Source organism: Chiloscyllium punctatum, chromosome 3, assembly GCF_047496795.1.
Source record: "Chiloscyllium punctatum isolate Juve2018m chromosome 3, sChiPun1.3, whole genome shotgun sequence".
Lineage (NCBI taxonomy): Eukaryota > Metazoa > Chordata > Chondrichthyes > Orectolobiformes > Hemiscylliidae > Chiloscyllium > Chiloscyllium punctatum.
In genome coordinates this window covers 17,294,175-17,316,992 of record NC_092741.1, presented here as the reverse complement: position 1 = coordinate 17,316,992, position 22,818 = coordinate 17,294,175, and the positions used below count along the sequence as shown (strand labels likewise).

At 41.6% G+C, this 22,818-nt stretch overlaps 1 protein-coding gene across 3 annotated transcripts in view; it reads right to left on the bottom strand.

Moving 5' to 3' along the window:
• mia3 (MIA SH3 domain ER export factor 3) overlaps window positions 1–20,247 on the bottom strand; it is a 106,230-nt gene extending 85,983 nt beyond the window's left edge. For 2 of the 3 annotated variants that reach the window (XM_072550715.1, XM_072550716.1), the window contains exons 1-4: window positions 20,105–20,247; window positions 13,907–14,040; window positions 8,776–8,862; window positions 1,294–4,300 (exon numbers count right to left, since the gene is read on the bottom strand). In XM_072550715.1, the coding sequence (XP_072406816.1) occupies window positions 1,294–4,300; window positions 8,776–8,862; window positions 13,907–14,040; window positions 20,105–20,225 (3,349 nt within the window). In that variant the 5' untranslated portion in view covers window positions 20,226–20,247. Of the gene's footprint in view, window positions 1–1,293; window positions 4,301–8,771; window positions 8,863–13,906; window positions 14,041–20,104 lie in introns of those variants that run through there. The other variant, XM_072550717.1, reaches the window with a different exon arrangement.
• Window positions 20,248–22,818: the final 2,571 nt, after the last annotated feature.

The window sequence follows — 22,818 nt, the reverse complement described above, 5'->3', positions numbered from 1 at the left end:
AGCTGAGAATGTGATAGGTAGATGAAGGTGGGAGTGAAAGTGATGGGTTGGAGAGGAAGGTGGAGCGGATTGGTGGGAAGGAAGATGGAGAGGTCAAGAGGGCAGTGCTGGGGGCAGCAGATGAGCAAACTGGTGAAATCCACATTGATCCCGTGTGGTTGCAAGGTGGAAGATGAGGCCTTCTTCCTCCAGGCGCTGGAGGTTAGGGCTAAGTGATGGAGGAAGCCCCGGACCTCCACGTCTTAGGAGGAGTGCGAGTTAGTGTACGGCCACAGGGCGGTGGGGTTGGTTTTTGCAGGAGTCCCAGAGATGTTCTCTGAAACAACCTGCAAGTCGGCGTCCCGTCTCCCTGATGAAGAGGAGACCACATTGGGTGCAACGGATATAGTAGATGATGTGCATGGAAGTACAGGTAAATTTGTTTCTGATGTGAAAGGATCCTTTGGGGTGGATCTGACTTGTGGAGGGAATGGTCTCTTTGAAATGCAGACGGGACGGGGAGGGAATAATACCCCTAGTGGTGAGGTCTGTTTGTAGATGGCAGAAGTGGTGGAAGATGATACGATGTATCCGGAGGTTGGTGGGGTGGAACACGAGGACCAGGGGAGTTCTGTCTTGCTACGACTGGAGAGGGTGGGGTTCAAGGACAGAGGTGCAGGAAGTGGAGACGCGCTGGAGGGCATCGTCGACCACGTGGGAGGGGAGATTGCAGTCTTTGAAGGAGGTGGTCATCTGGGATGTTCTATGTGGAATTGGTCGTCCTGAGAGCAGAGCAGCAGAGGCGGAGGAATTGGAAATAAGGGACTGGAGATTTACAGGAGGTAGGGTGGGAGGTGGTGTAGTCCAGGTAGCTGAGGGGGTCAGTGGCTTTATAGTAGATGCCTGTGTTTAGTCAGTCGCCAGAGATAGGGTAAGTTGCTTTCTTGAACAACTGAAGAGCATTTCACGTAGGGACACCCACAGCACTATTAAGTCGATATTTCCAAGATTTTGACCCAGCAACAACGAAGGACACACAAAGTACAAGTCAGGCAAGGGTGTGCAAAAAGTAAGTTACACATGCCGTGACTCCCATGCATCTGCTGCCCTTGACCATCTAGGTGGTAAAGGCTGTGGCTTTACAAGGTGCTTCAAAGGAGCTTTGGTGAGTTGCTGCAGTGCATCCTGTAGGTGGTACATATTGCTGCCACTGACTGTCAGTTGTGGAGGAAGCAAGGGATATTAGCCCACAAATCAAGCAGGCTGCTTTGCTCTGAATGGACAACCCAAAAAGAAATTAGTTTAAACTCTTACCATTGGATGAATCTGTGTCTTCTTGTGGTATTTCCATTCCAGGAATGAGTGCAACACTCTCATTGTTGCCAGAGGACTTCTCCCTTATTTGAAATATAAGCTCCTGGAGATCACTCAAGAGCATTGACTCCCCATCGCTTTGTGAATTTTCCTCAGCCTGCCAGTGGTTCTCTCTTTTATCTAACATATTCTCCACCATATCAAGAATCCTTGTCTCAGAACCCTCCAATATTTGGTCAAGAGTTTTTTCAATGTCTTCCTCATTGGTTCTGGACAACTTGCTAAGGCTTAGTTCCTCTTTCAAATCATGAAGCACAGCTTCTAGTTCTAGAACCTGCTGTGGATCAAGATACACATACAAACGTTCAAAGCTCTTTTCATCTAAGTAGCCTTTCAAAATTGTAAGTTGTTCCACTTCTTCATTATACTTTGAATCTTTGTTCTCTGACCTAATAACTGTGCTTTGATGAACAGGTTCTTTAGCCTTGCTTTCAACTTCAGAGGGGCCTAATGTAGTTTCAACACTGGAGAAAGCCTCTGACTGCATACCCTCATTCACCGTGCTATCAGTTTTGAAACCCTCGCTCACAACTTTTTGTGACATTTCAGACAGATCTTTCAGATGCTGAGACTGGTCTTTATTATCCACATTGAGAGCATTTTCTTCCACAGGCCGAAGGTGGGGTTCTAATTCTCTTTGGCTTTCAATTTTATTTGGCACATCTTGAATATTCTGAGCAAGTTTGCGGTGTTCTTCTTCATGGTTCTTTTCTACAAGCATTTCTTTTCGGCTATTTGTAGTGTTTATCTGATCTTCTGGCTCCACTGTATTCATTTCCTCTTCCAAGAGTACATCTTCATCATCCAAATCATCATCATCTGAAGTTTCTTCTTGATCAGTGGTATCAGAATGAGTATTTTGTGCCATTCTGGCTTCTGCAGCATTTTCATCTTCTAACAACTCTTCTGGTTGATCAACAGCATAGAGTTCTTCCAAAATGTCCATGTCCTCTTCCTTCTTTTCTTCCTGCAATTGGTCTGAAATATCAGCTTCAGTTAGTTTTGAATTACTACCTAATGAAAGACTTGCATCTTTATGGTTATTCTTTGTCAAATCAGATTCAAGATCCTGTAATACTTCATCTGTCATTTCAAAGCCCTCTACTTTCTCATAATTTGCTCTAGGGCTTGCAAGATGTTCCTTGGCGTGGTTTGTGTCATGCGGTTCTTTGCCATTGAGGTCCTCTACAGAAAATGGTTTATTTATTACTGATTTGGTTTGATTTTGTGATTTCAACTCTTCATTTCCACTACGTGAGATCTCAACAGATGTATTTCTGGACCATTTTGTCTCAGAGTCAATCAATTTTTCCATTTCAGGTTCTTGTTCTAAATGCATTAACTTTTGCGAACCTTGATTTGGCACGGCTCCTGATGTATCTTGAGTACTAGGATGCCTTAGAGTTCTCAGTTCAATTTTTCTGGTTTGGTCATCCTTCTCTGGTATTTTTAACAAATCATTAGAGTCAGCTTCCTCAGTAAAAGTTGAGCCATTTGTTTTCAATCTATACTTTCTCTCTAGCCCAGACATTTGATTTTCAGTTTTGGACCTAACACCTTGAACCTGCTCTTTGCCTTCATTTTCTTTAAAATGTGTTTCAAAATTAGTATCAGTTTCAGAGACCCTGGCAAAAGCTTGAATTGTGTCCTCAGTTCCATCATGTTGCATTATTTCATTAGACCTCTCCTTCCCTCCATCATTTTCTATTCGTTCCGGAGCTGTATTCACAATTTTTTCCTCAACCTCTTTCTCTGATGTATTTACCAAATCCTTTGCTCCTGAATCTTCAGTGTTTCGATATTTAGTTTCTTTCTGAGTGTCTCTGGAATCAGAATTGAGAGGGGCTGTAAACTTTAACGTTGTTTCACCTCTTCTTACAACTGAACTGAAAGTGTCACTAAGTGTAGTCCACAATCTTCCGTTTTGACTGTTTTCACCTTCCGAACTTCTCATTTGAAGCTTTTTATCACCCTCACCTCTAATATTGACATGTTCTTCCATTACCTCAGCCAATAATTGCCCCTTTTCTGAATTGACAGGAGTCACAGCAAGATTAACATCCTGAGCAATAGTTTCTTCAGATTTTACAATATGGTCTTCACCAACATCTTCATCTTGGACATGGTCTTCTTCTGGAAGCTTTGGCTGCTGTTGATATTTACTATCAGAATATGTTAGCAGAGCTACCTCCTCAGGATCTACTTTCTCAACAAATTCATCTTTCTGCAGGTCAAAATCAAATACAGTACCTTCATCGAGCACGGTCACTTTGCTAGTCATCTCTTCATCGACCACAATTGCATCCATTGTTGATCCAAATGTAGTTTCTAATTTCAAAGATCCCTCATGTTCAGAAATGTCTTCCCTTTTATCTTTCGGAGATCTTTGTTCCTCGGTATCTAATAGTGCAGCTTCACTCCAAGAAACTCTAGTGTCTTCGCTGTCAACACTTAGATCCTCATTTTCTGTTTGAAGTGAGGTTTGAAGCCCCTGAGAACTTGATTCCAAATGTGCGCTCACTTTAACGTGGCTACTACCATCTTCTTCTATTGGATGCTCTTCCAAAGAGAAAGCATTTTCACCCACATTAGCAGGTTTTCCCTCAGATTCTCCATCTTCAACATGAAGAATTTGTTCATCATTGAGTATACTATCTACAGCTTCATCTCCCTTATCTTTAGTTTCTGTTGGAGAGTCACTGACACTCCGGTCTGCAAAATTAACTGCCTCTTTATTGTCTCTAGCTTTATTTTCTCCCAAATTATCAGGCACTTTGGGAGCTGGAACTTCCTGCCCAGTATCTTCATCTCTTTTCTTTGTTGCTACGATGTGCGATTCTGACTTCTCTTCGTTGATCATGGCTTCTCCATTTGCTCGTGTCAGGTGATCAAGGTCTACATAATCAAATTCATCAGGCTCTTCATTAAAACAAGCAAAATCAGTTTCCTGTAAAAAACAGGAGAAAACCAGAGTTTGAAGAAATAGTTACACATCATTAAGCTGAAGTGTGTACAAGTTGTAATTCATGAATGGCAACGGGAAGAGCATCAGAGTTGAGGAATTAACATTAACATACAGTATTTACAGCAGATATTTAAAATCCAATTTTCCCCTTTGTACATTATATTAACACAAACCAAGAAAGCCCAGTGACAACCCAACAAATATTCCCTCATGAAATAATTTCCCCTAATTATTAATAAAAGAGGAGGAAAGTGCAGGTTTGCTCAACCCTTTCTGCTAAACAGAACTCCAATTGTACTGTTGTTTGAGCAACAATTGCCTTTAAAGGTATAAAACAATTTCCAGTGTTGGGTCAATATACACAAGGAGGATCAAATTTATGTTTAAATCAATGAGACAGGTTTTAAAGAGCACTCTCACGGGTTAAGTTCACACTATGAGGCATGATTATCTACAAAATGCACCAAAAAGGTAGACGGTACTGAAGAAAGGGGCAATAACGTTACGAATAACACTGTAAAAGAGAAGGCTAAAAGGTAAGGAATTCAGCTAGAAGTTCCAACCGAATAATCCATCTCAGCCTCCCTCTTCCAGTGACCCTCAATATCACAGATGCCTGTCTTCAACCAACTCAAAATCCACTCCATATGATATCGAGAAACTGTTACAGCACTGGATACCGCAAATGCTTTGGGCCCTGACAATATTCTGGCAGTAGTAGAGCTTCATATTTTATCACACCCCAAACCAAGTTTTCCAATACAATTTCAACACTGACATGGACAATGTGCAAAATTGCTCAGCTATGTCCTGTTCACGAAAAGCAGGATAAATCTAACCACCCTGTCAGTCTACTCTGAATCATCATAAAAGTGATGGAAGGTGTCATCAACAGTAAACAGCATCAGCTCAGCAATACCCTGCTCACTGACACACAGTGTGGGCCACATAATTCTTGGCCTCATGACAGCCTTGGTTCACATATGGACAAAAGAGTTGAATTCCAGAGGTGAAGTGAAAATGACAGGTCTCTCCTGACTCCCGCTTAAAAATGTGTTGCTGGAAAAGCGCAGGTCAGGCAAAAGAGAAGGAGAATCGACATTTCGGGCATAAGCCCTTCTTCAGGCACAACCACCTGATGAAGGAGCGGCACTCCGAAAGCTAGTGTGCTTCCAATTAAACCTGTTGGACTATAACCTAGTGTTGTGTGATTTTTAACTTTGATCATTTAAATAATAGTGTACTCTGCCAAACCAAAGCAGACAATGTCAAATTTACCCACATTATTTTATACCTGCCATGCAGTTGTCCAGTCAACTTGTCTAAGTGGTCTTGAAGATTCTTTATGTCCTCCTCAACACTCTATCCCATCTAGTTTTTATTCATCAACAAACCTCAAAATACGTATTATATTGTTGATATATATTTTGAATCGCACTGATCTTTACAGTAACTCATTTCTCATCACTATCCACTCTGAAAACAATCCTTTTCTTCTTTTCTTTTCCTGTCTGCTAACCAATTCTCAATCCATGCCAGTATATTGCCATGAATCCCACAGTTTCAATTTTGCGCACTAACCTCCTTGTGGGACTTCACCAAAAGCTTTCTGAAAGTCCAAATATCCCCCCTTCCACTAGTTCTCTCTCATCTCCTCCAATTAGGTCTGGGTTCAAAAAAACTCCTAATGGTTTGTAAAACATAATTTCCTTTTCATAAATCCTTGCTGACTTTGTTCAATCCTAATGGTATTCTCCAAGTGTCTGAGTATCACTTTACAATAGACTCCAGAATTTTCTCTTCTCCTGACGTTAGGCTAACTGGTCTGTAACGCCCAGTTCTCTGCCTCCTGCCTTTTTTAAAGAGTGGAGTTGCATTTGTAACTTTCCATTCTGCCAAAATAGTTTTGGATAGACAGAATTTCCAATGATGACAACCAACACATCCACTATATCCATGGCCACCTCCTTTAGTACTCTGGGATTTATACTATCAGGCCCTGAGGATTTATCAACTTTCAGTCTCATTAATTTCTCAAGTTTTTTTAAAAATAATATCAATTTCGTTCAATGGTTCCTTCCCATTTGACCCTTGCTTCCCTAGCATTTCTGGATGGTGTGTTCCCTCCCTGGTGCCAGGATGTGAGCACAGAATATTCGGAAAGGGGAGGGTGAGCAGCTAAAGGTCATGGTTCATTTTGGTACTAACGACAGGAAGAGTGAAGAGGCCCTGCAAAGGGAATTTTAGGAGTGAGGTAGAAAATTGAAAGCAGGACATCTAGGATTGTAAGCTCAGGATTACACTCACTGTGCCTGTATAAACAGCAGCAGCACCAATCTCCTTGCAGGGCAGTTTGCTACTGCTACAGTGAGGACTTAGCTCATGTGGTAGGGGGTAGGAACCAGAGCAGTAGATCAGCATATTGAGTGATTGAGAAGAATGTATGAAATTTACATCAATAAGTCAAATAAGGAGGACAGGTAGGGCCACGTTAATGATCACGCCAAGTCTGACTGTCTGAAGTTTATTTATTTTAATGCAAGGAGCGTAGCAAGTAAGGCAGGTCAGCTTAGCACATGGAAATACAATGTTATAGCCATTACAGAAACTTTGTTGAGAGAAGGGCAGGACTAACAGCTCAATGTCCCAGAGTTTAAATGCTTCAGGCACAATAAGAGAAAGGTAAATTGAGAATTACTGATTAAGGACAATTTCACAGCTGCACTAAATCTTGGAGGGCTCATCCAGTGAAGCCATATGGGTACAATTCAGAAATATGAAATGTGCAGTCACAATGATGGATAATACAATAGGACTTCCAATAGCCAGTGAGACACTGAAGTACTGATATGGAAGCAGATCATTGGAAAAATCTAAAGACAACAGGATTGTTATAGATGATTTTACCTTTCCCAATATTGACTGGGACTCTTAGTGCCAGGAGCTTAGATGTGGCAGAATTTGTTAGGTGCATTCATGAGGGTTTCTTGAAACAGTTTACAGTATAGGTAGTGTTATGGACCATTCCAGACCCCTCAAAATATTTTAAGGTAGGCAGGCTAAACCCTAATGTTTTCTTACTTTAAAAAGGTAGGTGTGAAGTGCATGTTCCAGATGTGATGTGACTGATCAAACTACTTGGCATTAATTAAAACACAATTTATTTAAACACTAAGGTTAAAAAACAAACAAAAGAAAGAAGAATTTAGAATAATTTAGCTATTGGAAATCTTAACTAAATAATAGATACAATACCTCTTACTAATTAACTGTCTCATGATAGGAACATCCCATAAACACACCCCTTAGCATAAAAGTAAAATCAGACACAGATTCTTACAAGCAGTTCTCTAATCCAGGAGGAAAGAACATCAAGAAAGATTTCAGAGAAAGTAGCAGCTAGGAATCATTTAATGAAGCTGCCAACTCTTCTGAGACCCAAAACTGCTTCTGACCGCTAAAGCTAAAAGAAAACTAGAAAGCCTGGTCTGATGGAGCTGGCTACTCCCCCTGCAATGTTATAATTGTTTTAAAAACCTAAAGGCCTCACAAGTTATTTACTTAAGCTGTTTTCAGTAACCAATGTGGCACTTCTGCCTTTACAACCTACCATAAAACATTAGGCAGGAAGTTGAGAAATTAGATTGGGGTTAGCTGCTCGAGGGCAAATCCACACCTGATGTGTGAGAGCCTGTTAAAGTTCAGAGTTCAGGACCAGCGTGTTCCTTTGAAGATTAAAATGGGGATGGAAAAATTTGGGAACACTGGATGACAAGAAATACTGCAAGTTTAGTCAAAATAGAAAAGGGAACATTAGTAAAGTTTAGGAAACTTAGACAAGGCCCTTGAGGAATATAAAGGAAGCAGGAAAGAAGTTAAACAAGGAATTAGGAGGGCTAAAAGGGACTATAAAATATCCTGGGTAAATCGGATTAACGAGAGCTCCAAGGCATTTTACATGTACTTTATCTCAAGAACTAGGGAAAGAGTGGGTTTGTCGAAGGACAAAGGAAGGAATTTATGCATGGAACTAGAGGAAGTGGTATTTCACACTGGTATTCACCAAGGTGGTCATGGATGATGGTAAGATTTGGAAGGGGTAGGTTGATACTCTAGTATTAAGGTGGTGGTGGTGTTGGATGTCTTGAAAAACACTAAGCCAGCTAAGTCCCCAGGGCCTGATGGGATCAATCCCAATAGATAGATCAAGACATTGCATTAACTCTGGAACAACATTGTCAGATTCAAAAGAAGTTCTGTGTTTTTGTGGCACAAAATATGATGTATTGGTACACTATAACACAATAAAGAAACACAAACTTACAAGATGAAGAAAAACAGTAATCTGATCACTGAGGGATCGCCCCAAAATTTGAAACCAGAGTTTTACAGATTGGTGCAGCATAGCCAAGATTTGTAGTTTTATACTGATATATAGCACAAGTACACACACCTACCTCAGCAGGCAATTCCACCTCATCAGTTGAGTACACTAGATTTACTTCAACAAGATCTTTGGGGAAATATCCAAACTGACTCCCCACCTATGAGAAAGAAAACATTTGAATATCAAGTAATGTTGCAGATATAAAGAAGGTAAATCAATGAAAACAATTACCATCTTCAGAACAGCAGCAGAAAACAGGCTCAAGAGCAGACCAGCCTTTCAATATAAGGATTATAAAACCAGTTAGAAAATCAAACCCTAATAAAAATAACTATCAAAATAAATGATTTTCTCAATTTTTACTTACATTGATCCCCTCTAACAATCCTAATGATACATAATGAATACTAACCTAAATACTGTACACTGCTCTAATTTCATTAGACAACTGAATACTGAGTGTCTTATACAGAGAATTGATCCATTTCTGCTTGTGACTTGGGTCAAGTCAGCCGGGAGGCGATTTGATGGGACATTGTAATTCTGGCATTCTTTGACCAGTTTAGGAGAAATTTAGCAGAGCATGAAAAAAAGTAGGCTGCTTGCATTAGAATCAAAAGTTAAATTCTTTAATAGCATCTTAAAGACACAGAAGTGGGTACCTCCAAGAAAACAAAAGTCAAGTCTTATAGCCATCACGTTTCTCTTGCTTCTGCCAATACTTTGAAATATTTGAGAGCTAACAGGAACTAAAACACGGGGAATGAGAGTCTGAGTTGGTCTGGGCAGGCAGATGAATAAGTGAACCTTTCATAACTGGCTGTACAAACAACATAGAAAGTGTAAGAGGAGATTTCCAAGCCAAGAGATTATACAGAAATTTTGTTTGTTGACTGATATGCTGGTTCTGGAACATGAGGAAGGATTTGTTATTAGGAGATGGTGTTTCTCCTCAGATCTCATGAAAATACTTTACTGCTTTGACATTACTATTCAGATATCAGCATGTGTCAAACCGATTTATACAGAATAAAATATAACAACTGTCACCAATACAAACAAGTAATTTTAAAACTTGAAAGTGAAATCATTCAAAAGAGTTAATTAATTCTCGTACCACAAATACCTGTGCCAAACTTTGTTGTGAATGGTACAAGACACACTGCACTGTTGCAGGAAATTCACAAAGCAAACACATTTGTCATTTATCACAAAGATAAGCACATCCCCTTATCACTAAGCTGGTTAATATGTAGAGATACCATGGGCAATAAACCAACTTTAAACTATGCCAACTGTTCACCTATCTGAAGCAACCTCAAATTTATTGACTGTTCACAGCTTCTGTTCTACATTTACTGTCCGAGATTAGATTACACATTCAGCTATTCGTAATCCATCCTAAATACAAGATTCTTCACTGGAAGTAAATTTGGAGAATTGGAAGATTACAAACTAATTTAAGCGCAGCAAAAAAAAAATGGTTTAAAACCACTTGCACCCACAACACCCTAACTGCCAGAATGCTGGGTACAGCTGAGGTACTCTGTTTGAATCCTGGAGATAGTGAGGACTACAAATGTTTGGAAGTCAGAGTCGATAAAATGTGGAGCTGGAAAAAGCACAGCAGGTCAAGCAGCATCAGAGGAGCACAAAAGTCAATGTTTCTGTCAGGACCATTCATCAGAACCCGCGAAGGGTCCTGCCCAAAACCTCGACTCTCCTGCTCCTCTGATGCTGTTGGACCTACTGTGCTTTAACCAGCTCCACACTTTGTTCAAGTCCCGTAATCGCAGTATTTGGAAGTAAAGGCCCTCTGATTCCCTAGATTAGGAGGCAAAAACAAATTTTTTTTAACAAGAAACAGAAAGCTGACGTGGTTCCAGCTCCCTTCACTTCCCAGGTGACCCTTGCTGGGAATGTGTGGCAGCTTGAGATGAAGATGGGATTTAGCTTGCTTGCAATCAATGAATGGTCACAGAAGATGCTTCCTGACAAAGATTAATTTAAGAAGCATCCCACAGATTACAATCGGAAAAGGGATATTATGCTTGTCTGCACCACACAGGAACTTCATACCCATTGATTTCTGGAACTTTAAACAATTTTATGACATTTTGCAAGTGAAAGTCATTGGGACTGACATTCACTGACACCAGTATTTCTCTCAAAGTTGATCACAAAGTTGAATTCATGGTGAACTTATTATTCTTTCACAGGATGTGGGCATTGTTGGGCAAGGCCAGCATTTATTGTACATTCACAGTTGTCCTCAAGGTGGTGGCGACAAGCCATCTTACTGAACAACAAGAGGCCATGGAGCAGATCTATGGAATTGTTCGAAAGACAGTTCCAACAGCAATGAAGGAATGGCAATACATTACCAAGTTATGACGCTGAATGGTAGGAGGGGGTCTTGCAGGTGATAGTGTTCACATTTATCTGCTGCCCTGGTCCTTCGAGTGTGTTTAGGAGCTTAGAAGGTGCTGCTGAAGAAGCCTCAGTGAATCGGTGCACTGCATCACGTAGACAATGTGTTTGAGAATGTGGTGCCAATCAAGCAGTGTGTTTTATCTTAGATGGTGTCAATGTTCTTCTGTTGTTGGAGCTGCACTCATCAAATGGGGAGTATCCTGATTTGTATCGTGTAGATAGTGGAAAGACTTTGGGGAGTCAAGTGATGAGTTACTCGCTGCAGGATTTCTAACCTCTGACCTGCTCTTGAAACCACAGTATGCCTGGGCCTCCATCACCGCCGCTCCCTCACCACCAGACGCCTGGAGGAAGAACGCCTCATCTTCCGCCTCGGAAGACTTCAACCCCAGGGCATCCATGTGGACTTCAACAGCTTCCTCATTTCCCCTTCCCCCACCTCATCATCCTAGTTTCAAACTTCCAGCTCAGCACTGTCTCCTTGACTTGTCCGACCTGCCTATCTCCTTTTCCACCTATCCACTCCACCCTCTCCTCCTTGACCTATCACCTTCATCTCCTCCCCTACTCACCCATTGTACTCCATGCTACTCTCTCCCCGCCCCCACCATCCTCTAGCTTATCTCTCCATGCTTCAGGCTCACTGCCTTTATTCCTGAAGGGCTTTTGCCCGAAACGTTGATTTCGCTGCTCGTTGGATGCTGCCTGAACTGCTGTGCTCTTCCAGCACCACTAATCCAGTATTTATATAGCAAGTCTAGTTCAATTTAGGTCAATACTAACTCCCAGGATCTTGGTAGTGGGTGATTCAATTATGGAAATATCTTGAAGAATTGCTGCAGAAATGGTCTAGAGCTGAAATAAGTGGCCTCCAACAACCATGGCCATCTTTCTTTGTGCCAGATATAACTCTAACCAGTAGAATGTTTCCCCTCATCAATTTTCATTGACTCCAATGTTGCTAGGGATCCTTGATGCCACATTTGGTCAAATGGTTTGTTGATGTCAAGGGCAATCACTTTCACCTCAGCTCTGGAATCCAGGTCCTTTATCCACATTTGAACCAATTTGCTTTTAATTCATTTGTGGAATGTTGCGATGCTGGCTGGCCGCATTTATGGCTTGCCCTTAGCTGCCCTTGAGAAGATGTTGGTGAGCTGCCTTCCTGTACTATTGCAGTCTGTCATACTAAATCTGTAATGAGCTCAGGAGCTGAGTAGCCCTGACAGAACCCAAACTTAACATCAATGAGCAGGTTATTGCTGGGTTAATGCTATTTGATTCATGACACCTTCCACCTCTTTACTGATGATTGAGAGTAGATTAAATGAAATGGTAATTGTTTAATTTGGATTTGACCTGCTTCGTGTACAGGAAATACTTGGACAATTTTCCACACAGTCAGGCAGATGTCAGTATCATACACTATATGTTAGAAAAGGGTTGTGCTCAAATCTAAACAAGTCATTCCTTGTAATGTGTCACTGAGTGCTGAGTCACAGGTAGACAGGGTGGTGAAGGCAGCATTTGGTCAGAACCTACTTTCATTGGTCAGAACATTTGAGTATAGCAGTTGGGACTTTATGTTGCGGCTGTACAGGACATCGGTGAGGCCACTTTTGGAATACTGCGTACAAATCTGGCCCATCTGTAAGAAGGATGTTATTAAACTTCAGAGTGCAAAAAAGACGTACAAGGATGTGACTGACACTGGAGGGTTTGAGCTATAGGGAGAGGCTGAATAGGTTGGGTACTTTCTCCCATGGAGCATCGGAGGCTGAGGGGAAGACCTTATAAAATCATAAAGGGCATGGATAGGATGAACGGCCAAGGTCCCTTTCCCTGAGTTACGGGAGTCAAAACCTAGAGGGTGTAGGTTTAAGGTGAGAGGGGAAAGTTTTGGTGAGAGGATGGTGAATGTATGGAACAAGCTGCCAAAGGAAGTGGAGGAGGCGGATACAATTATAACATTTAAAAGATATCTGGATGAGTATATCGATAGGAAGCATTTAGAAGGATATGAGCCAAGTGCTGGCAAATGGAACTAGTCAGATTGGGCTGTCCGGTCTGCTCAAATAAGTTGGACCAAAAGGACTGATTCCACACTAAGATTCTGACTCAAAATGCTTTCCAGGATTATTACAACTCTTTTTTTTCCCCCTCTTCTTCCTTTCTATCTCCTAGAGACGTCTGGGCAGATACATAATAGGATACAACAAAAGGCTGGTAAAACAAGCTGAGAAATGCTGTGGGCAATTCACAAATATGGAAATTACAGTTCCTGTTTGCCGTCTCCCAACAAGGATATGACACCTCATTCTGTCCACGTGGAGTTATTTACACCACAGGCTGCAATGATACTCAACAAGTCACTCGACAATGCACTTCCTGCTGCTCTTCAAATTATATGCTAATTATGATTAATGTCATTAGACAATAATTACAGTATCATGTGAACTCCAGGATGTTATAAAGTGAATGAGATGGACGTTGGTCTTTCTTCCTCCAGCAATTCAAATTTTAACACCCACCTGAACAGGCAGAGGGAGCTTCAGTTTAATATGGCAGCAGCAACATCCAACTATACAAAACATCTTCAGTACACAACTCATATCCCTCAGATTTTGTGCTTATACCTTGGACTTGGACCTCAAGTCACATCAATTTATTCAGAGGGCGTACTGTTTATTTAACGAAACATTGATTTGATTGCTGGTAGTTCCAAGTTTACTTCATATGACTAACATTAATACAAATAAAATACTCACACTTCCAGCCCATAGATCGTCCCTTTCCCCTGCTAATTTATAATAGATGTAAATCGTTTCACCCTTTTTAAACCTCAGGAAACGGCAGTCGGGACCTGTGAAATCCTGCACAGCTTTACCTCGACACATCAGCACTGTAAGATACAAAACATCAAAGTGACAGTTAGCAGCATGCTCCCTGAGACCTCGCTCATCCACTCCCATACATCTTCACACCCTACCTCAGCCACTCCTGACACCTTCATGCATCTCCCTCATCCACTCCCCAATACCTTCAGACACAGCACCTCTTCCCACCTCCAGCACTCCTTCACCCACATGCTTTCTCATACACACACATCACCCTACCTCCTCCAACCTACTTCAATTCCCCTTAAAAGCTGTCCCTTCCCATTCCTTCATGTTTTAGCTGCATAATCAATAAAGGATAATTTTGCATGGCTCCCTTTTTTTTTTTAACGCCAAGCTATCGTTTCATCATTTAGTTGTTTATCATCAGTGAATTGCAGATGGGACAATGCAGCACAATAGCTCAGTGGTTAGCACTGCTGTCTCACAGTACCAGAGTAGACAAGTCCCCAGGTCCGGATGGAATCTACCCCAGGTTAATGAGGGAAACAAGAGAAGAAATAGCTGGGGCTTTAACATATCTTTGCAGCATCCTTGAACACAGGTAAGGTTCCAGAGGACTACAGAATTGCTAATGTTGGCCCCTTGCTTAAGGATAGCTGGGATACTCCAGGTAATTTTAGACCAATGAGCCTGATGTCAGTGGTAGAGCAACCATTTGGAAGAAAATGGGCTTATCAGTAATGGGCAGCATGGTTTTGTGCAGGGAAGGTCATGTCTTACAAACCTAATGGAATGCTTTGAGGAGGTGATCAAGTTGATTGATGGGGGAAGGGCTGTAGATGTCACAAAAATGGACTTTAGTAAGGCGTTTGGCAAGGTTCCCCATGGTAGGCTGATTGAGAAGGTGAAGTCGCATGGGATCCAGGGTGTTGTTGCTGGATGGATAGAGAACTGGTTGGGCTACAGGAAATAGAGTAGTAGTGGAAGGGAGTTTCTCAAAATGGAGACCTGTGACCAGTAGTGTTCCATTGGGATTCATGCTGGGACCACTGTTGTTTGTGATATACATAAATGATTTGGAGGAAGGTATCGGTTGTCTGATTAACAAGTTTGCAGTTGACACCAAGATTGGTGGAGTAGCAAGTAGTGAAGGGGACTGTCAGAGAATACAGCAGAATATAGACAGATTGGAGAGATGGGCAGAAAAGTGGCAGATGCAGTTCAATCCAGGCAAATGCAAGGTGATGCATTTTGGAAGATCCAATTCAAGGTCAAGAAGGCATACGACATGCTTTCCTTCATCAGACGGGGCATTGAGTAAAAGAGTTGGCAGCTCATGTTACAGTCATATAGGACTTTGGCTCGGCCACATTTGGAATACTGCATACAGTTCTGGTCGCCACATTACCAAAAGGATATGGATGCTTTGAAGAGGGTGCAGAGGAAGTTCACCAGGATGTTGTCTGGTTGGGAGGGCGCTAGTTATGAAGAGAGTTTGAATTGATTAGGATTATTTTCATTAGAAAGACAGGAGGTTGAGGGGGGAAATCTGACCGAGGTCGACAAAATCATGACAGGTATAAACAGGGTGGATAGCAAGAAGCTTTTTCTCAAGTGCGGAACTTAATTACTAGGGGTCATGACTTCAAAGCAACAGAGGAAAAGTTTAGGGGAGTTGTGCGTGAAAAGTTCTTTATGCAGAGGGTGGTGGCCTGGAATGCATTGCCAGCAGAGGTGGCAGAGGTGGGAACGATAGCATTATTTAATATGTACCTAGACAGATAAATGAATGGGCAGGGAGCAAAATGATACAGATCTTTAGAAAATAGGTGGCAGGTTTAGAGAATCTGGATCCATGCAGGCTTGGAGGACCAAACAACCTGTTCCTGTGCTGGAACTTTCTTTGTTCTTTGGTTACGGGGATAGGGTAGAGGGGTGGGTCTGGATGGTCTTCAGAGGGTCGGTGTGGACTCATTGGACTAAACAGCCTGCTTCCATTTTGTCAGGGTTCTATGATTCTATGAATCAAATACAGACAGTTGAATAGAAGCAGCAACTTAGAACGCAGATGAAGAAAAAATGTACAAGAGTATAAATAAGTGCTCAATACAGTATGGTATTGATCCATTCTCACCTTGAAAATAAAGCCTTGAGTTTATTTATTTTTATTCATTCAGGCAATGTGGACATAGCTGGTTGGAGCAGCATTTACTTCCCATCTCCAACTATCCTGAGAAGTCCATTGTTTTTATAGGATACGGTGTCTGCAACTATTTGTTGACATCATACAGACTGATTCAAATTGACTGAAGCTGATACCGGTAATGCTGGGGATGTGAGACTGATCATCCACCCAACACCTCTGGATCAAGATGGGCATGAATATGTCAGCTTCATCTTTGCACTGATGTCCTGGGCTCCCCATCATTAAAATGGAGATATTTGTGGAGCTGCTATTTCCTATTAGTTGTTTAAACATTCAGCACTATTCACAACTGGCTGTAGCTTAGATTTCATCTATTCATTATTGTCGGAGATATTCAGCACAATGAATCAGTGACCACAAACGAGGATCGCGGTGAAATTGACAAGCGATTTATTAAACAAAGCAATTTCGTGGAAGAGAAATTGACCAGACTGACACAGAACTAATTCTCTGCACAGATGGCCAGAATGCTCTTCCCAGAACTGAAGGCGCAGGCATGCTTTGTCGGGGTACAACACAATGATAACCATAAAGCACATACAGTACAATCGTAAAAATTGTAAAGTTATTCAAACAAGAATAAACTGAATGGAAGTTAATCAAGCATCCGGCAGGAGCAATTTATTTGTAATTGACACAGGAGATTCCAGCCATCTGAGTGGGTGAGAAGGTCCGCTAGAGGATTCTTCATTGTATTTCCTGTCCACACAAATGTGTAAATTTCCCTTCGCCAGGCATTCAGGTGCGTCCATTGTGTTTCTCCTGCAAGCGAAGTCTTCAGAGGTCATCACACTGGCGGTGCTGGTAGCAGAACAGTAGGAATGATGATACTGTTGTTTCAGAGACTGAAATACTCAGAATCATACCTCACAAAATGTCTGACTTGCTTGACTCGACTGTGTGACAGATCTCCCAATTTGGCACAAGACTCTAGTTGTTGGTAAAAGTCAATACAGCTCTGTTTGTCATCAAAGTTTCCAGTGCCAAGTTCAATGCTAGGTGGCTCATCAGGTTTGTTTAAACATTGCAGCCGTTTAATACAATGGAGAGGGTGTTTAAAGGTCAACCACATTGTGGTGGTCTGGGGTCACATGTCAGCCAGGCAAGGATGCAAATTTCCTTTCCTAAAGGACATTAATGAACCAAATGGATTTTGACACAATGTTAACTTATAATTTTTGTTATTTATTTCACCATCTACCATGGTTGGATTCAAACCCATGCTGTCAAAATGTCAAGCTGGGGTTCTGGATTACTAGACCAGTGACATTACCACTACATCCTGCCTCCCTCGACACAACAATTATCTCACACCTTTCATTACATTATGTTGTTCCAAAGCATGAGATCAAAGAATAACCAGCAAAAGTAGTTTGACATACCAAATTTTCTAGCAAAGGATTGAAATTTTTTTTTAAAAGTGCTTTAAATTCAAAACACAAAAAGGTGGATCTACTAAAACCTGCGTAAGACCACAGCATCAAATGTGTAGTTTTGTGTAGAATGTAAGAGAGACATTGAGTCAATAGTAAAGTTAGAGCCCAGCTGCTGCTTTCTGGTATGAGGAAATAAATACAAATGAGGACTGAAAAAAAATTAAGGAAATTATGGAATATAAGTGATTGTGAGCATGATTCCATAAAGACTTTTTAAAATGGAGAGATGGGTAGTGTGTATAGAAACAGACTTATCAGGGAGGGACCAAGAAAAAGAGGACATAGGTCACTCATAAAAAGCAATATACTTGGCCAGAATTAGAATTTGAAGCAGGACAATATAAATAGATCAAGAGATCTGATGAAGAGTCACTGAAAAACATGAACTGTGTCATAGCCACTAACCTTCTCCAGCACATTCCATCTTTGACCAACACAGACTGGCAGGGCTTACTGGCCTGTTTCCATATAATAATTTCCAAGTCATTCTAGGTCCATACTCAGCTCACAGTGGCACAGTGGTTAGCACTGCTGCCTCACAGCAGCAGAGACCTGGGTTCAATTCTCACCTCCGTCAACCGTCTGTATGGAGTTTTCACATTCTCCCTGCGTCTGTGTGGGTTTCCTCTGGGTGCTCCGGTTTCCTCCCAAAGTCCAAAGATGTGCAGGTTAGATGAATTGGCCATGCTAAATTGCCCGTAGTGTTAGGTGAAGGGGTAAATGTAGGGGAATGGGTCTGGGTGGGTTGCTCTTCAGAGGGTCGGTGTGGACTTGTTGGGCCGAAGGGCCTGTTTCCACACTGTAAGTAATCTAATCTAACCTAACTGATCGCAACTAGAATGGAAGGTGGTTACTCCAACTGACCTCAATGTGCCTAGATTATGGGGCATTGATCAAGAATTTCACAATTAAATTGCGATCCAGAGACCAGCTCAAGAATTACATCTTTCTGGATGACGCACTTGGACACAATCATAAACAAACCACCCCTTGGCTTCCATGTTCACCCATCTTACAGTATGAGAGATTCTAATGAAATGCACAATTAATTGGCCACATTAAATAGCCCCTAGTGTTCAGGGGTGTGTAGATTATGTGCATTAGTCAGGTGAAAATGTAAAAGTTTTAGGGTAGGGGAATGGGTCTGGGTGGGTTATTCTTCAGAGGGTCAGTGTGGACTTGTTGAGCCAAATGGCCTGTTTCCACACTGTAGGGATTCTATTGTATGGTAATCATGTTTAAGGAGTTGGCAGAGTGGGTGGTGAACAAATAATATTAAATTTAACAGATGCTGGTTTTAACCCTGTGCTCTCTAAATCTCACAAACTGGGTTTGCTTATATCCAAGACATGTGTCCAAGCTCAATTACTTATTTCCATAATTTCACAGAGTCCTAAGAAATTATGTTGCTTTTGTTTGAATCCTTTCTAATGCATCAACATTGTTTTTGATATGGAGATCCCAACAATATTCTCACCGATAATTCATAAAAATGTAAAGCAATATTTTAATTCAGGCTGAGTAAAATGTAGACTAAGGATGAGCAGAAGGAGAGTTAAAGAACAATTTTGCATAGCAGAGAAACTGGCAGAAATGTAAGCAATAATTTGGCATTAGGGAGAAGATTGGCATCCATGTGACAAACATACACAAGGCAGATCACCAATATGGTCTTAAGACTGGCAAAAGTAACATTATTCACACCTAGACATTAAGGATAGTAGAAACAACAGACTGGTCTCTCCAAGTAGCAATCTTTTGTTATTTCGTACATCAAAACAAGAATATGATACTCTGTAAAAAAAATTAAGTCACATCAATTTTCTCTGAGGGAGAACAGTAAACATCATCTCCTACAAATGAAACCCATACAAATTAAACTAAAACAAAGGGAACATGATAGCTAGTATATTTCAATCAGCATGAAAAAATCCCTTGTTTCCTTTATTTTGATGTTAAATGATGGAGAGAATTAACAATGGCTAATCTCATCTCCTAAATAGATTTTCTATCATAAGATTGAATTTAGAATTTTCTAACATCCTCATTAAAAGTACAGGATTCCAGTGCAACTTTGCAAGAAAATTACAACAAAAAAAAGAAAGTTCTGAGTTCAGAAACGTCTAGCTCTCTACGAATAAAAGTTTGCATTAAGTGGGGGGGGCGTGAGGGGGGAGTGAGGGGGGAGTAACAGATTACCACACCCCTCAAATACCAATTCATTATAAAATGCATCTAAACTTCATTCTTCCATGTTGCTCGAAGCTTCACATTTTCGAGCAGAAAACGGATACAATAAACTTCAACTTAATAAACGGGTTATTACTGAGCTGCCAACTGGTCTCCAATTATACACAGCTGAATAGTTTATTTCCCTCCGCCTTCCTTCCATCATCATCATCATCATCATCATCACTGGGGCACATCAACTTTGTTTAAAACTAATCATTTGTTGAATTACGTCAACGAGTATCAAAGACTTACTGCTACATTCTGCGTCCATGCACCGTTTGAAGTTGGAGAAGAGTTTCTGTTGGTCTTTCTTGCAGCTTATGGCTGTAATCAGTAAAACAGAAAGACACATCTGATTCCATGATGCAGCCATGTTGAGTGCTCCAGGCTGGCGGCGCATGCGTACTGGCCTGGCGACACGTCAGCAGCAGCCGACCCGCGGGGGGGGGGGTGAGGGTGGCGCGAGAGAAGGAGGGTTACCGGGGCAACAGGGGGAAGGGAAGAGTTACCAGGGCAACAGAGTGTGAAGGGGGGGTTTACTGGGGCAACGGGAGCGGGGAATTACCGGGGGAATGGGGTGGTTACTGAGTCGGGGGAGGGTTACCAGGGCAGCAGGGGGAGGGGAATTACTGGGGCAACGAGGGAGGGGTTGTTACCCAGGCAATGGGAGGAGGGTGAGGGTTACCGGGGCAACAGGGACCAAGGAGCAATGGGGAGGTTACCGGGGCAATTGGCGAGGGTCATCGAGGGGGGGCTATGGGGGTAATAGGGATGTCAGCGGGGGAGGGCGTTTACCAGGCAACGGGGTAGGCAGGAAGGGGGGTGGGTGGCAAAGGGTGATGGTGGCAACGAGGGGGGGGGTGGAGGAGCACTCGGGTAGGGGAGTCGGGGATTCAGCAGGGCAATAGATGATGGGAGGGTCACCAGGGCAACCGTATAGGGAATTACTGGGGGTGACGGATCACTGGGGAGGGGGTCACTGAGTCAACAGTGGGAAAGCCAACGGTGAGGGGTGGGGTTGAGGGTGGATGTTTAGAGAGTCACTGGGGAAGGGAGTGAGTTACATGGGCAGCTGAACAGGTATGGAAAGTTTCTAGGCTAATCTGGGGTATTAAAGAGTTATTAGGGCATCCATGATGTGAGGTAAAGCTTAGTGTGGACTATAGAAAGGGAGAGGACGATGGTGTTATGATCACATCTGGAGAAGTCAGATCCCAGAATGAAATCTGGCTTGATAGATCATGACTACATGAGATGACTGCATTCACCATGGCAATGCCAGAGTCCACTTGCCAACACATCATTACTTTCCACTCACAGTACACATGTTGGTTTTCCTCTCGAATTGGTATTCTCACAAGCTATCCTGATAAGTGCAAGATGAAAATCTACATAGAATGTAATTTTTTACAACAATACTAAAGTTCTATGCTCCAGGTAACCTGTTTTTTATTAGTTAATATTAGTCACTGAGGTTTATTATACAAAAGAATTTTTAAAAACAATCTATCTAAATGTAGAAGACAATAAGAATGATCTCACATCAAACAGTGAATTTCAATCTGCTTTTTTCAGACTATCTTTTAGAGATCCAGGTTCAGAGAAATTACACCCTCACCATGCCATTCCAAGTCTTTAGGGTTCTGTGTAACTATATTCTTCAAAGTTGTTCCACATAGTCAGTGCAGACTGTTTGAAGAGTCCTTACCATACTATTCATTACTAACTTGAGAGCCCTAATTTTTTTCAGTTCAAAAAACTTGAAGATTTCTAATCAAACAGTACTGGTTTGGAAGGTTCACAAATAATCTTTTTTTGAAGTAACTTATTCCCAGAAGTTCCTTGAATCCTTTTTCTGGCAGAGAAACTAAACCGATTTCTAAACTCAGCACTGGTGTCTTCTGAACTATAAAACACTTGGGTTCTTAACATTTTTGAAAAATACCTGCACATTCCAGACTCTTCTGAATGGAAAACGAAGCTTTACATATTAACTGTACTTCAACATGTAAACACTATATTATGTAAATATATTTCCATTAACACCGTAGAGATTGTAGTCACTATCTCTGTCAGATTATGGATTAGGTCACTGTTCAGGAAAAACTCTCGAATGTTGTATTTGGTATGCGGTACCTCACTCTAGCACAAACCAACAGATAACTTCACAATGCTACATTTTTCTAGCCTCCAGTTGAAACATATTAAAACAGCCATCCCCAGAAGATCTGGACCCCCCAGGGGGGAGGTCTCTCTGTTCCACGATCAGTCAATAAACACTAGCAATCAGTCTGGTTCTGTAAGAATTCACATTTTATGACTCATGGCCAGGCACAGATCATCCAGAAACACAGGTTAAGCACTTGTGTGTTCCTCAGAGGAACTGTGCACATGGCTTAAAACAAAGACATTTTTATACTTTGCTTAAAGAGAAGTACAGGCCATAATCGTACATAATTGCCAACTAACTAATGGAATAGTTTTATTGACAGCAACTCAACCCAATGATATTTCCTGGGAACCAACTTTGTTTTCCAAAACTGAAGCCATTCTTATCTCATGAACCGAGTTTTTGCACCTGCACTTGAAGGTCAGTTAGGATTGCCAGTAGTGTCTTATCTAGTCTAGTTATTTCTATGCTGTAAAGGAAGCATTGTCTGCTAATCTTTGTTGAGACAGACTGGTCAAGTCAATTATGCAGCTTTAGCAGGGTTAAAAGCCAGTTTATGCAGCTTTCAGCAGAATTGTCAATTTGCAGCCAAGAAGCCATTTTACTATGTTATTTGCATTAAGAAGCCATTTTCTTGCTATGATACCCCACTTAGTGGATGGATCCCATTTTCCGTTTCGTTGGTCCCTGAAGGGTTTCTTATATTTAGGCATTTTTATCACCCCAGTATTTGGTCAGTTATACAAGGCTAACTTTGTGCATTTACTGGAAAGGATAAGGCAGGACCTCCAGCAAT